Genomic DNA, 12,314 nt, shown 5'->3' with positions numbered 1-12,314 from the left:
GTTAAATGCTAATTTTTGTACGAATAAACATCTACAACTTGGTTTTCATGGCTACAAGTAGTAGTGAGAGATATAAAATTCAGCATATCAAGTAGGAATTCGTTGTCTAATGTTACTCATTCGAAGTCTCCATAGGGAATATCCAAGTAATATTAACAGTGATTCTTAAAATAATAGTTTGTGTTGAATTTATACCCTCCAAAATTACTTTATAACTGTCAGTGTTTTTGAGTGAAACTATGAATAAATATTTTCTTATGGTGTTCAAAATATTTCTGATAAAATTCAATGTAAATAGAATTTGATAGTTCAGTAAGCACTGTTACAACTCTAAATGCGCTGTTAGAATCTCAAAAATAATAACAATTTAAAAAAAAAACATTATTTGCATCAAAAAGTATATACTTATTGTAAAATAGGTACAACATATCATCTGTTTAATTAAATGCATATGCATAGTCTCAAAATGTTTTTCATCGGCATGTGTGAGCAATAGGTAAATAGTAAATTGAAAATTTTTAAAAGAACTATAATTAAACAATTTTAAATTCTCAAAACATAATTTGTTGATCAGGGGTTGCTGGTAGTTGTTATTATAGCATTGTAATTCTAACATATTCATAATGGTGTCAGGTCACAGCTGCTGATTGTTCATTGTACTACTACCTCTTCTCTCAATAGAGTATACATGATTTATTTGTCATCAATCAAAATATCATAAAAACTACGGAATTTATTTTATAATTTGCGTAGATATGCAAATAGAATCTAATGTTTTTCTGCAATTTTTATCACTTACCTTGCACATGATCAACTTTGAACTCTCGTTTTCAGAACATTTTCTACAACAATATAATTAGAGCTTTTATAACAACTTCCAACTTTCAACAAGTGACTCCTTAGTATTTTTAGTATGTGTTATGTGAATAGCTCATAAATAGGTGTACAAGTTTGCATTATAAACTCAGAGTTCTGTTTTTACTTCATGTCTTTTGAATTTTCCGCTTTAACAATAGTTATCTCTTTCACTAACGCAAGCCGATCGGCTCGGGTTATCATCTCTTTGTTGCTGGAAGCCGATACATCAGCTTTTACACAATTTGTTAGTTTATCTATGATTATTCAGTTTTCGCTTCAAATAGACCAATAAGAATCGGTCTCCACAAAATCAAGCTTGTTGCTAATGATAAAGACCAATCAACAGGCCTCTCACTAACAGCTTCTTGATTATCGAACAGAAAGTTTACCACTGAAAAACCACTGACAAACAATAATACCCAATCATTTAAGCTGTAGAAGCTTCAAACATTCTTTGCTATTGGGTCTTCAGTCACTTTATATCAAGTGATTCTGTCTTTTCAGTGCATGTATTTCATTTGAAAAACTGTAATAGTGACTGAATATTATGAAGACAGTAAAAATATGACTATCTAAATCGCTGGCAAAATATTGTTGGTAAAGTTTGTAAAAGTTTAAAAAGGTTTTTACCATTTCAACTCAGGTCACTTTAATATGTTTTCCATTTCCTAATAATGTATCTTATTTTGAACAACCTTTTAAAAAAATTAAATGGATATTTTCATTCTTTCTCAAGTTATAAGAAAATTATGGACGTTATGTCAACATTTGTGTGAATAGAAAAATTAAATTGGATAAATCTAAAAATAAAGTCAGTGGCGAAATTGTTAACAGAGCGGTGGATTTCAGGCTAACCTGCAATTCTGTTTGGTTACATAGAACAATGCTTGGCTATATACTAAACAATATTGTATTAAAAACTGCGAACATGTTTATAAACAGCTGAGGCAGGTTAAATGTTCTTTTAAAGCAATCTGTTGGCTAGAGAGGAATCATAAACCATGTCTAAATATAACTTCACTTGAGACATGTTTGCTTGTTTTGCTTATTACTTATTGGTAATAGTTCAACTTCTACTTAATTGTACAATGTTTTATTAAGTTTAATATACACATTATTAAGCCAGAAGGTGTAATTTAGAATATGTAGAAGAAAATTCCATCTGCACCATTCAACCTCCTCTCCATATCTAAGAATAACTGTAAGAATCGTTATTACACATGACAATCTCTAACGGTACAAGGGGCTGCCAGTCTACTAGCTTTAATATAATTCTCAGACATAACTTTGTTTCATGGTTCTCACGCTAATATACTTCAGCTTTCTTTAGTGCCCAAACACAGTTTTGAAAAGTAAAATGTCCGCAACCTTTGATAGTTTAGCAATTGGTAGACATTCATAGCTCATTTATATGGTCTTTTAAATAAAAAGTTGATGATAAAGATTTGATAGGTTAAAGAAAAGTTCATACTGCATAGCTGTGTCTTACTGCTGTGTTTAAAGCAAATTTGTATCTTTCAGCAAATTAAATTAAACCTAGGTTAATGATATAAACATATCACAAGAGAAAAACTTGTTTAATATAATTCGTTTGCAGCTTGGGCTCTCTGAAATTGCTGAGAAAGTTGAATCTCTCTGGCAATCCTATTGAAGTGCTTCCTGAATCTATCACTTCATCGAGTTCACTAGAAGAGCTGTACCTGTCATGGTGCGAGATAAGTCAACTCCCAGAGAGGTAAATATACCCATAGCATATGGACTCCTTCTATATTGAACAACCTTTACTACTTATTGATGAGGAGCCATAATAAAGTTGCTGGTGATTAAATATTGAATATTATAAGTGGGTTACTTTACCCTAAAACTGTGGTAAAATAGAATTAAAGTGTAGGAATTATCAACAAATTTTATGAAGTTTTATTATTTTTCTCATGAGCACCTTTCTTAGTCTAACGTATTATATTATTACTATTATTAATCTAAAGTATTATTATTGTTATTGTTGTATTATTCACATAACTTAAACCTTAAGTAGTCTGAACCAATTTTAATCTGCACTGGGTTTTCATCAAAATCACTGTTAGTGGTTAGAGAGAGTGGACCAACAGAACATAAATATACAATTATCTTAAACATTTTCATAGAGGAGCTAATCAATAATTGCCTGTCTTGTATTGACATATACTAATATGTAATACAAATACCTTCATATGTAGAATATATTTATTTTCGACTGACCTGAAAAAACAAAAACATCATTCTCAAAAATAGCTGTTTGTCAGCTAGAAGGCCTTTAGCTCGAAGGTAAATTATATCATACTACGCTTATGTTTCATGTATTTATCCAATAATTTTCAAAAGATGGCCGGATGGAACTTAAAAGTGGTTCTTCAACTTTTCAAATTTTTTTTCGTTCATTTCTCGGTTCAAGAAACTATTTGAGCTATTTTACTCTGTAAATATTATCTGTGAAATCATATGAAACAATATCTTTATTTCACTCCAAACTAATGATGTGCAGTAGTCTCTGTAAGCATTGCAGTCAATGCATAGTATGTTGGAGTGCATAACATAATCTCATGTTATCTTATCGTCTCATGAAGTAAATGCACCTTACAGTTTCACTAATCTTTGCTTTTTAATGCCACCTAAATTTACTCAAGCAGCCATAATAAAATATGAGTCCTTTTTAATATAAATGTTGAATGGAAATAGGAGCTTGGTGTGCACAGAGTATGATTTCAATTGTAGTTCACTTGAAACTACTGTTTTTGTGATAAGTCACACCATAGACACGTTGAAGCTCACTTCTTAACTAAAGTTTCAGCAACCATATGTGACCCCGGCCGTCAGAATGTCCAATCGTGTTGTAATTAGATTGTTCACGATAGCACGATAAGCGTGCTTTACGCTATTGTATGACCCACCGTCACTATTTTAGTAAACAGTGGTTTATAGTGCATTCAACCCTGCTCTTTCACATGGTCTTGTTTATTTTTGTGTCTGACCAATCATAAAGCCAGAATTGCCATTTAACTATACCCAGTGTCGTATAGTTTCACAGAGTATCGCGACCAACAGAAGCGTATACGGGAGCTCGCTCGATTCCAAACAAACAGGCCACGCCTACTATTTTTATATAGGTTATAATGGAGAAGCCGCAACATTAATCGACAAAAACTACTCCCATCAGCAGTCACTTTAAAATTGATTGTTGTATTATGAACCATTTGAAAGAAAACAAAATTTCCTACAAAAAGCTGCTAATAACGTTTTTGTAAAAACGTAAAGTAAATGCAAAAAAGAGCGTTATTGACAGCGAGGTATGAATATTCCATTAGAGATCAGTATGTCGATCAGGTTTGTTTGGAATCAAGCTTTGTTGTTTCCGGCTTTTGGTCACGGGACTCTGTGAAACTATACGGCTCTGACTATACCCATATCGGTGGTTGCTATGGAAATTCTCATAACCCAAGATCATAAATATAGGCTCTAACTGCGGGTGCGCGCATGTATGTGGCTGTTTCCTGTTTTGATGCTTTAAGCTAGAACAAAATAAAACAATCGCAAAAATTACGGCTAGTTGTTGCTATTAATTTAGATGAGTATTTCTACTTAGAATCTGAGTCAGCTGCCTCAGATCATAGTGAAAGCGATGATGAGGGAGGGTTGTGATAATAGGGCAACCTTAGAAATACAGCTGCTTGCGCAATATGAGGCTGCTAACGATAATGAGAGTAATAACGATCAATCTAATGAATTAAATCAAATTACCGCCTACCCTAGGACACTTATATTTCGCTAATATTTAGTTTCGTGAGTAGCACACAGAGTAAAATTTTGCTGCAACTTAATTTCGCGGCTCTGATGAGTGCGAAAATATGGTGATGCAAAAATAAATGAAGTGGAAAAAACATTACATTCCTCAGGTCCAGTTCACTAATAAGAAAAAAAATTCAATTTGGGAATAGTTCGTATTTGTAAACCACAAGTTGAAATGTGTGGGTGAGATCGACAATTCAATTTGATCACTTGCTGCCATTTGTTTCTTGGACTATCAATGACGTCTAGGTCCCTCCCGCAATGTTTTTCACACTCGAATCCCAAGAAGAGGAAAATAGATAGGTAACAACCAACTTCACAACCTAAACTGTATAACCCTTACGCTGCCATAAACACATTTATGCGTTTTCTAGGGGCCACTGCCATAAACGCATTTTTGGACTTTCTCAGCAATTGTGTGGTAACCTGATTTTATTATTTGTTGACCACATAACCCACGGTCTTTAAGAGTTTTTTGAAATTGACTGTGTTGTCCGAAGATTTCTCTATAAAATCAGCCTAAAACAACGAAGCAATTTTAAACTTTTGTTTGAGAATTTCTAATCTAAAAACGAACATTTTTCTGTGAGTTCATTAACTACCCCGCGCGAGTCATAAAACAGGTAATTAGTTGTTGATGACTTAAAAGCCAATTTAGATTTTCTATACAGATAATTAAAGTAGAACTTAAAAAAAATACTGTATACATATCATGAAGCTATATCGGAAAATTCAGTAAAATAGCTGGCACTAGGCCGGTAACGAATTTGTACATTGTTGGCAGTGAAAGAGATAATGTGGTTGGACCTGATGAGGGTTGATATTGTTTTTGGATGGTAATAAAATTCATCACTACAATAATTATTCTTCAATTTTATGACTTCACCTACCAGACTTTCATCCTCATCAGTTACAAACTCGGTGACTAAACTGATATAATCTTAATTTGCTTTGCCATGCTGCTCAGTCGGTGTATTAGCTCTAATGAGTTTACCAGAAATTTCCCATTTATCCCAACCACAGACGAAAATTGCCTGCATTTCTAAGATGACGATTTTATTGTGGATATCAATGAACAAAGCTATTTAACTTCGCGTTTTCGCTCGATCGTTATGATAGTTTAGTTTCACTCATTAAATTTTCGCGAGAGGATGACACTGCGAAAATGCGAAAGTTAGGTGTCGCGAATACATAAGTGTCCTAGGGTATCAAAGATCAGCCTATCACTGCTGATAACATTTTTATTTTAGCCGTTGACATCAAACTAATAAGTGGGTGCAAATGTAGGGAATTATGCGCTAGTTTTATGTAGTCTGAACAATTAAGCCTCATTAGAACTGTGTATCAAGGATTACCGAAGGAAACATCGGATACGGTTGTGTTGAGACAAATTGCCACTAGCATAACAAACGAACCCCTCCAATGCACTACAATAAATCTCTGCAGCGTACTCGTGCTACACTGTGTGAATGTTAAACTACATAAAAAGACCTCTAGATTGAATGGTCACTTGATGAGTTGGGTTGATATTTCCGCATCCTGATGCCCCCTTTTGTCACTTTTACTTGACCTTACCATGACCTTCTGTATAGTTGGACAATTCTGAATGCACTTCCAACACTATGCTAAGTCGTTGGACTGTCATTATATGCAGTCATAGCAATATAGCTTGATGAGAAGTGCCCAGTTTGAAGCATACCCTTTTAATGAAAAACTCCAGGAAGGTGAGCTTTTAGCCACAAATAGTGTTAACCTTACCATGACCTTTGAGAGGTCAACCGTCAATCGAATTGGAATAAAAATTTAACCATCATCTTTTTCAGGGTTTTATTGTGGATAATGCCAGGTTTCATCAAAATAGGTTGAGATTAAGTGGTCGGTTGCTATGGCATTTTGATTTGTAAACAAATACCATGATTTACAGTTCATGAATCACCAACTTTATCCTGCTTAAACTCAAAACAACAGTTTTAGTTCATCACGAGACCTTCTCTACTCAATATTGCATAACCTGGGCTTAAATTATCCAATTTAAAAAATTAAAAATGCATTAAAATCGTCTGAGTTTGCTGATTTTAATTATTTATATAACTCAGAAATTTGGTTTTAGCACGATTGTACATTCTGACTGCCTGGGTCACATATTTAATAATGACTCTACTTGTATACTGTTAGATCACTGCATACTCTTGTCTCATCATTTGAATTTGACCAATAAATCATATTAAACTGGTATATTATACATGTTAATTTACATACAAAATTATTTTAAAATTTAATGTTTAACCCCGAAGAAATGTAACAGTATTAAAAATGAAAAGAATAATGTAAAAAACTGTCAGAAAGATATAGTATGAAAGACCGACGAATCATGTATAAGCTCTAGTAGTTCAGAGTGATGTGTAGCTTATGCTAGAGTCAATTATAGTATGTATTTCTATTGCCTCTATCAGAGGGATACTAATTTACCTCTACATCTCCATGTATTTTCTTAAATACTACTTTCAATGGTCTTTTAGCCAATGTGTGATGATTTTCGATCATATATTAAAGTTATTTATGACGAAATGTGCAGGGAACCGCAAAAATATAATTATTACTGTGTATTTCATGAAACATACGCAACTCATTGGGACGATTCTAACACCTGGTGTCTATGTTGCTTATTTGTATCAGTAACTACTGGACCTCAACACTTTTTGGAGACTTTAATAGGACATTGATGTACTTTTGCTCATATCTCGCCTGATGAGCTTACAATTTGTGTAATCAATTGAAGATTCCCATATAGTAGTTTATAAATAATTGTGTTATTGTGACCAATAAAGACCTTTCTGGAAACTTAGATTCTTAAATGATGCAATCAATATATCATACTTGTAATATACAAATACTAACAAAGGAATTGAGGTGGTCTTTGGCAATAGGACCAACAGTTCTTCAAATCGGAAAAGGTTGCTTAAATAATTAATGTACACGCTCACTTCAATTATTTTGACATTTAAAAAGTTAAAATTTTAAAAATGTTAAAATGTTTAAAAACACTGCAAATCATAAAATATTGATTCATAAATCATAAATAGTTGGTTCATACTATTCTTCAGGAACAAAAAAGTGAAGGCTTACTAATCTACTTTCTCAGCTTGTTATGTCATAGGCTTACCACCTTCATTGAGTTTTAGTTGGTTTTAAGACATGTATATGAATATTCCAGTACAAATTTTCTAATCTTACTACAGCTCATAGACCTATAAACTATATACTATAGTTAATAGGTTTATGCTACAGTGATTTAAACTTGGTTTCACTCAAACAGTACCCTGATGACAGTGTAGGGTGTGTGAGTTTACATTTTGATATTTTGCTAGAGCAGCCAAGCTAATCCATTAACTTTGCCAGCACAGCACCCTGTTTAATATTTAAGATATCAAATCTTTAGTTATATCATCTGATTCATTGCGGGAAGCCGAGCCTAGAAGCAGCAATTCTTTGTTGCTAGGCAAAAAATACCTGTATTACTTTAATTAACCTTTTTAGAGTTTTGCAGGAAAACGGTTAAGTTCAGCAGTAAACATTATTTTTTATTGAAAATATTTTGTGAACAGGTTAAATTTTTATCTGACTATAAGATAGAAACATAAATGACGCTAGAACTTCAGTTGTCACACAAAAACAACGGCAGTTTTCGATATTAACAAAATGTTTGTTTCTAACACTAATTACAGCATAAGTAAAGCTGTTAATAATGCAGCATATATGACCTCCTTTTATTGCTTTATTATCTTTGTTTCCATAAGTGGAGACGCAGCAAACCTTTATGTAGGTGTGAATATTGGCTCTTCCTATGATTTTGGATAAGTGAGCCAGGTACAACTTTTTGTACTTCAGCGCTAGACTAGCCATTTCACAGGTTTTAGTCCAGCTGGTCTGCTAGTGATCAAGCTGGCTTATACAATTTTCCTCAATTGTTACTTGGGAAGTGGAGTAGTTTGGGTGGGAGCACCTGCTCCATATTTCAATTATGACACCTCATGTTACAGTTTCTTTCTCCGCCATGTCCGCGTTCTAGTCAGAAGCTACCTCCTTGGCTGCACTTCAGTGTTGGTTCACACATATAAATCTTACCCAACTGTTATTGTTGTTGCTGTTTCTTTTTTAATTACGTGACTAGCTGGAATACATCTTAAGTCTTTGTTGAAAGTTACTTAGGCTTCAGGTTCAACAACTGCTAGCTGGTCTTTTGGGTTTTGTTATAATTTCTCAACTGGATACCATATAGTTAGCTTTGTATGAGTGTTCTCCACCTTTTTTTGATGTTGTGTTTTTTGATCTGTAGAAATGTTTCTATGTGCAAGGTAATCATTAGCTGGAAAACATGGTAAGATGTGGTGGCCTCTTGTGTTACTTGTAATATAACTACATATACCATACCAGTCTATCCGGTGGTTCAAGCCTATCACCACCTTTCTCACATTTTCTGTGATGAAGTACCTAATGATTAGATTTGCCCTATCCTAACTGTTTTCTTGTATTGTTTAAACATCCACATGTTTTTATGCCCATCTAAACCTTTCGACTGATGGTATTTTGATTTGGATCTTTCGAGGTTTGGGGTTGCACAGAAAGACATTGTATGTTCTTACTCAGGATAGCTGTTCTTACATACGTCAACATTTTGCCTAGGTGACACGGAAGCCATGCTTTCCAGGTAGTCAATTCCTTTTAAAGTGAGTGAGCACAAAATCTTCCCAGTCACTAGTCCTTCCTTCTAGTTGAGCCCAGTATTTAACTTGTAGCCAACGCAGCTGGAACAGATTTTTACGACGCGGCCTGTGAACTTTCTGTTTGATAATCAGTGAGCTGCTAGTGATAGGTCTGCTGATTAGTTTAGTCAATATCGTTAGAAACCAGCTTATTTTTTATGAAAACTAGATCTATTAGTTCATCTGATGCGAAAGATGAGTAATTATAAATAAACTAACGCACTGTTTAAAAGTCGGTGTATCGGCTTCGAGCCATAAAGAGGAGATAACCCGAGCTGATACATTGGCTTGCGGTAAGGAAATAATTAATGTTTTAGTTTACGTGATTAATTGTTCTTTCAGACGATATTCTTTCATCAATTAACAAATTAATAAACGCAGTCACACATTGTTTCAACATCTCTCAATACGTAACAGTCCTGTAATGTACCAATGTTTGTATTCTTTGATTATTCATGATCATCACACCTGTATGTCAGCTGATGCAACACATTATGTGAATCAACAGTTTTTACAAGCTAGTGCAGAAATGTTTCCTTGTTATGCTTTCAGTGTGGCAATCTATAATATTGTTTGCCTTATTGTGTGTCGTTTGATTCATCGCTGACTTGTTTGTGACAAAATCTTTCAGTGAAATAAATTAGTCTAGTCTAGCACAGCAAACAGTCAAGAAGCTCCCTGTGCACTTCTAATGATAATTAACGTATAAATGAATACATTAAATTGGCGACGAAGGAAAAAGTTTCTACGCTAGACTGGTAAAAATGGCAGCAACAGGTGCAACCACAGCGTCAGCGGTTCCGGTGTTTGGCGGGAAGGTTGAAACGTATTTGGAAAAATTGGACAGTTATTATGCGTTTCACGGAACCAAACCGGAAAAGAAAAAACATGTGCTCATCATGGGACTGTCAGAAGAGCAATATGAAACGCTGGCCTGTCTAACTGCACCAAGGAAGCCAAAAGAAGTGGATGCAGAGGATTTAATTGAGCTGCTGCGAAGGCATTATGGAGCAACAACGAACAAGATGATGGAGCGGGCGAAATTCAGAGAGGTGAAAAGAAGTCCATCAGAGTCAGTTTCAGAGTTTGTGCTGAAACTACGATCTCAAGCTCGAACGTGTGAGTTTCAGGCTAATTTGGAAGAAAATCTGCTAGAACAGTTCCGGATAGGTGTCAATAGTAAGACTGTTCGGGACAGGATTTCAGCAATGCCAGCTGACAGACAAGCAGACCTTTCCGAAGTGGTAGCCATAGCTCGACAAGTGGAGATTGAGGAGAAATTAGACTCGATGAATGTCACCACCCCACCCGCAGTCGATGTCTCAGCTGTAAGGAAGCAAAGAAGGCATGGTAAGAAATCGTCTACTCCTAGTTCTACTGTTAAGAAGAAAGCATGTAATGGAAAACCCAAAAGGTCTACTACCGTGTCCGCAGTAAACAACCCCGAGTCAAGCGATAGCGATATGTATGCCATTCAGCATATTAGAAGTAAGATGCCTAGATGCTACATCAACATTATGGGTGAGAGAATTCCATTCATTCTTGATACTGGAGCCTGCAGCAATATTATTGGTGTTGACACTTATAATAAGCTGAAGTCCAAGCATAGCATCTCAATGCAAGCTGTCAATGATGATGACAATCTTTTTGGCTATGGCAGCAAGAGAAAATTAGATTTGTGTGGGTCATTCAGTGCTATTGTTCAATGTGGTCATAAAACGGCACGTGCTATTTTCTATGTTTACAATGGTGTGGCTAAATGCTTGTTATCACATGAAACAGCTGTTAGTCTGTCTTTAGTGTCATATAGTGATAATGTTTTGTGTAACATTTTGCCTGGCAATTCTGATGACATAATTAAAAGTTTTCCGACAGTTTTCCAAGGTTTGGGTAAGCTGGTAGGATATCAGGTCAAATTCCACATAGACCCTACAGTAGAGCCAGTAGCTCAACCTCTTAGGAGAACTCCTTTTGGAGTCAGGGAGGGGTTACGTAGGAAATTAGATGCTATGGTGGGTGAGGATGTCATAGAGCAGGTTGTGGGTGTCCCGTCCCGGTGGAGCAGTCCCCTGGTGTGTGTACCTAAAGACAATGGTGACATTAGGGTAACGGTTGACATGCGAAGGGCAAATAAGGCAATTACTCGTGAACGCCACCCCATTCCCACAATCAAGGAAATGCTTGCTAATTTAGAGGGAGGGAAGGTTTTCTCTCGTTTAGATATGAATCAGGGATTTAATCAGGTAGAATTGGAGAAAGAATCAAGGGATATTACCACTTTCTCCACTCCATTTGGCCTGTATCGTTACAAGCGGTTGACAATGGGAGTCAATGCTAGCCCGGAATGTTTTCAGTATATCATCCAGCAGGTTTTGTCAGGTCTAGAGGGTGTACAAAACATGGCTGACGATATCTTCTTACAAGCTAGTTCGGTAGAGGAACATGATATAAGGTTGAAGGCTTTGCTTGAGCGACTCAGAGACGTTGGTATAACCTTGAATGCAAAGAAATGCCAATTCCGTTGTAGCAAGGTTAAGTTTCTAGGTTTTATTGTCTCAGATAAAGGTATATCGGCAGATCCTGAGAAAGTAGAAGCGGTAGTTAATTTCAAAGCCCCACAGAATGCAACTGAGTGTAGAAGTTTCATGGGTCTGGTGAACTTTGTGGGCCGCTTTCTTCCTGATCTTGCAACTGTGTCAGAGCCTATACGGAGATTGATGCATAAGAATGTTGTGTTTCGATGGGCAAGTGAGCAAAAGAAAGCGTTTGATAAGATCAAACACTTGATGAGCAATGCAGAGACACTGGCGCATTATGATGCTAATGCTAAGACGAAATTAATTGCTGATGCATCTCCATTTGCTTTAGGGG

General features: G+C 35.4%; 1 protein-coding gene across 1 annotated transcript; it reads left to right on the top strand.

Moving 5' to 3' along the window:
* The first annotated feature begins 10,207 nt into the window (after positions 1 to 10,207).
* LOC137390433 (uncharacterized) lies at positions 10,208 to 12,035 on the top strand. Its single transcript, XM_068076766.1, has 2 exons — positions 10,208 to 10,687; positions 12,003 to 12,035. The coding sequence occupies exons 1-2, from the start codon at positions 10,208 to 10,210 to the stop codon at positions 12,033 to 12,035; spliced, it is 513 nt and encodes a 170-aa protein (XP_067932867.1).
* Positions 12,036 to 12,314: the final 279 nt, after the last annotated feature.

The sequence above is a fragment of the Watersipora subatra genome, chromosome 3, assembly GCF_963576615.1.
Source record: "Watersipora subatra chromosome 3, tzWatSuba1.1, whole genome shotgun sequence".
NCBI lineage: Eukaryota > Metazoa > Bryozoa > Gymnolaemata > Cheilostomatida > Watersiporidae > Watersipora > Watersipora subatra.
The sequence above is the reverse complement of the archived record's forward strand: the minus strand, read 5'-3'. Positions and strand labels throughout refer to the sequence as shown.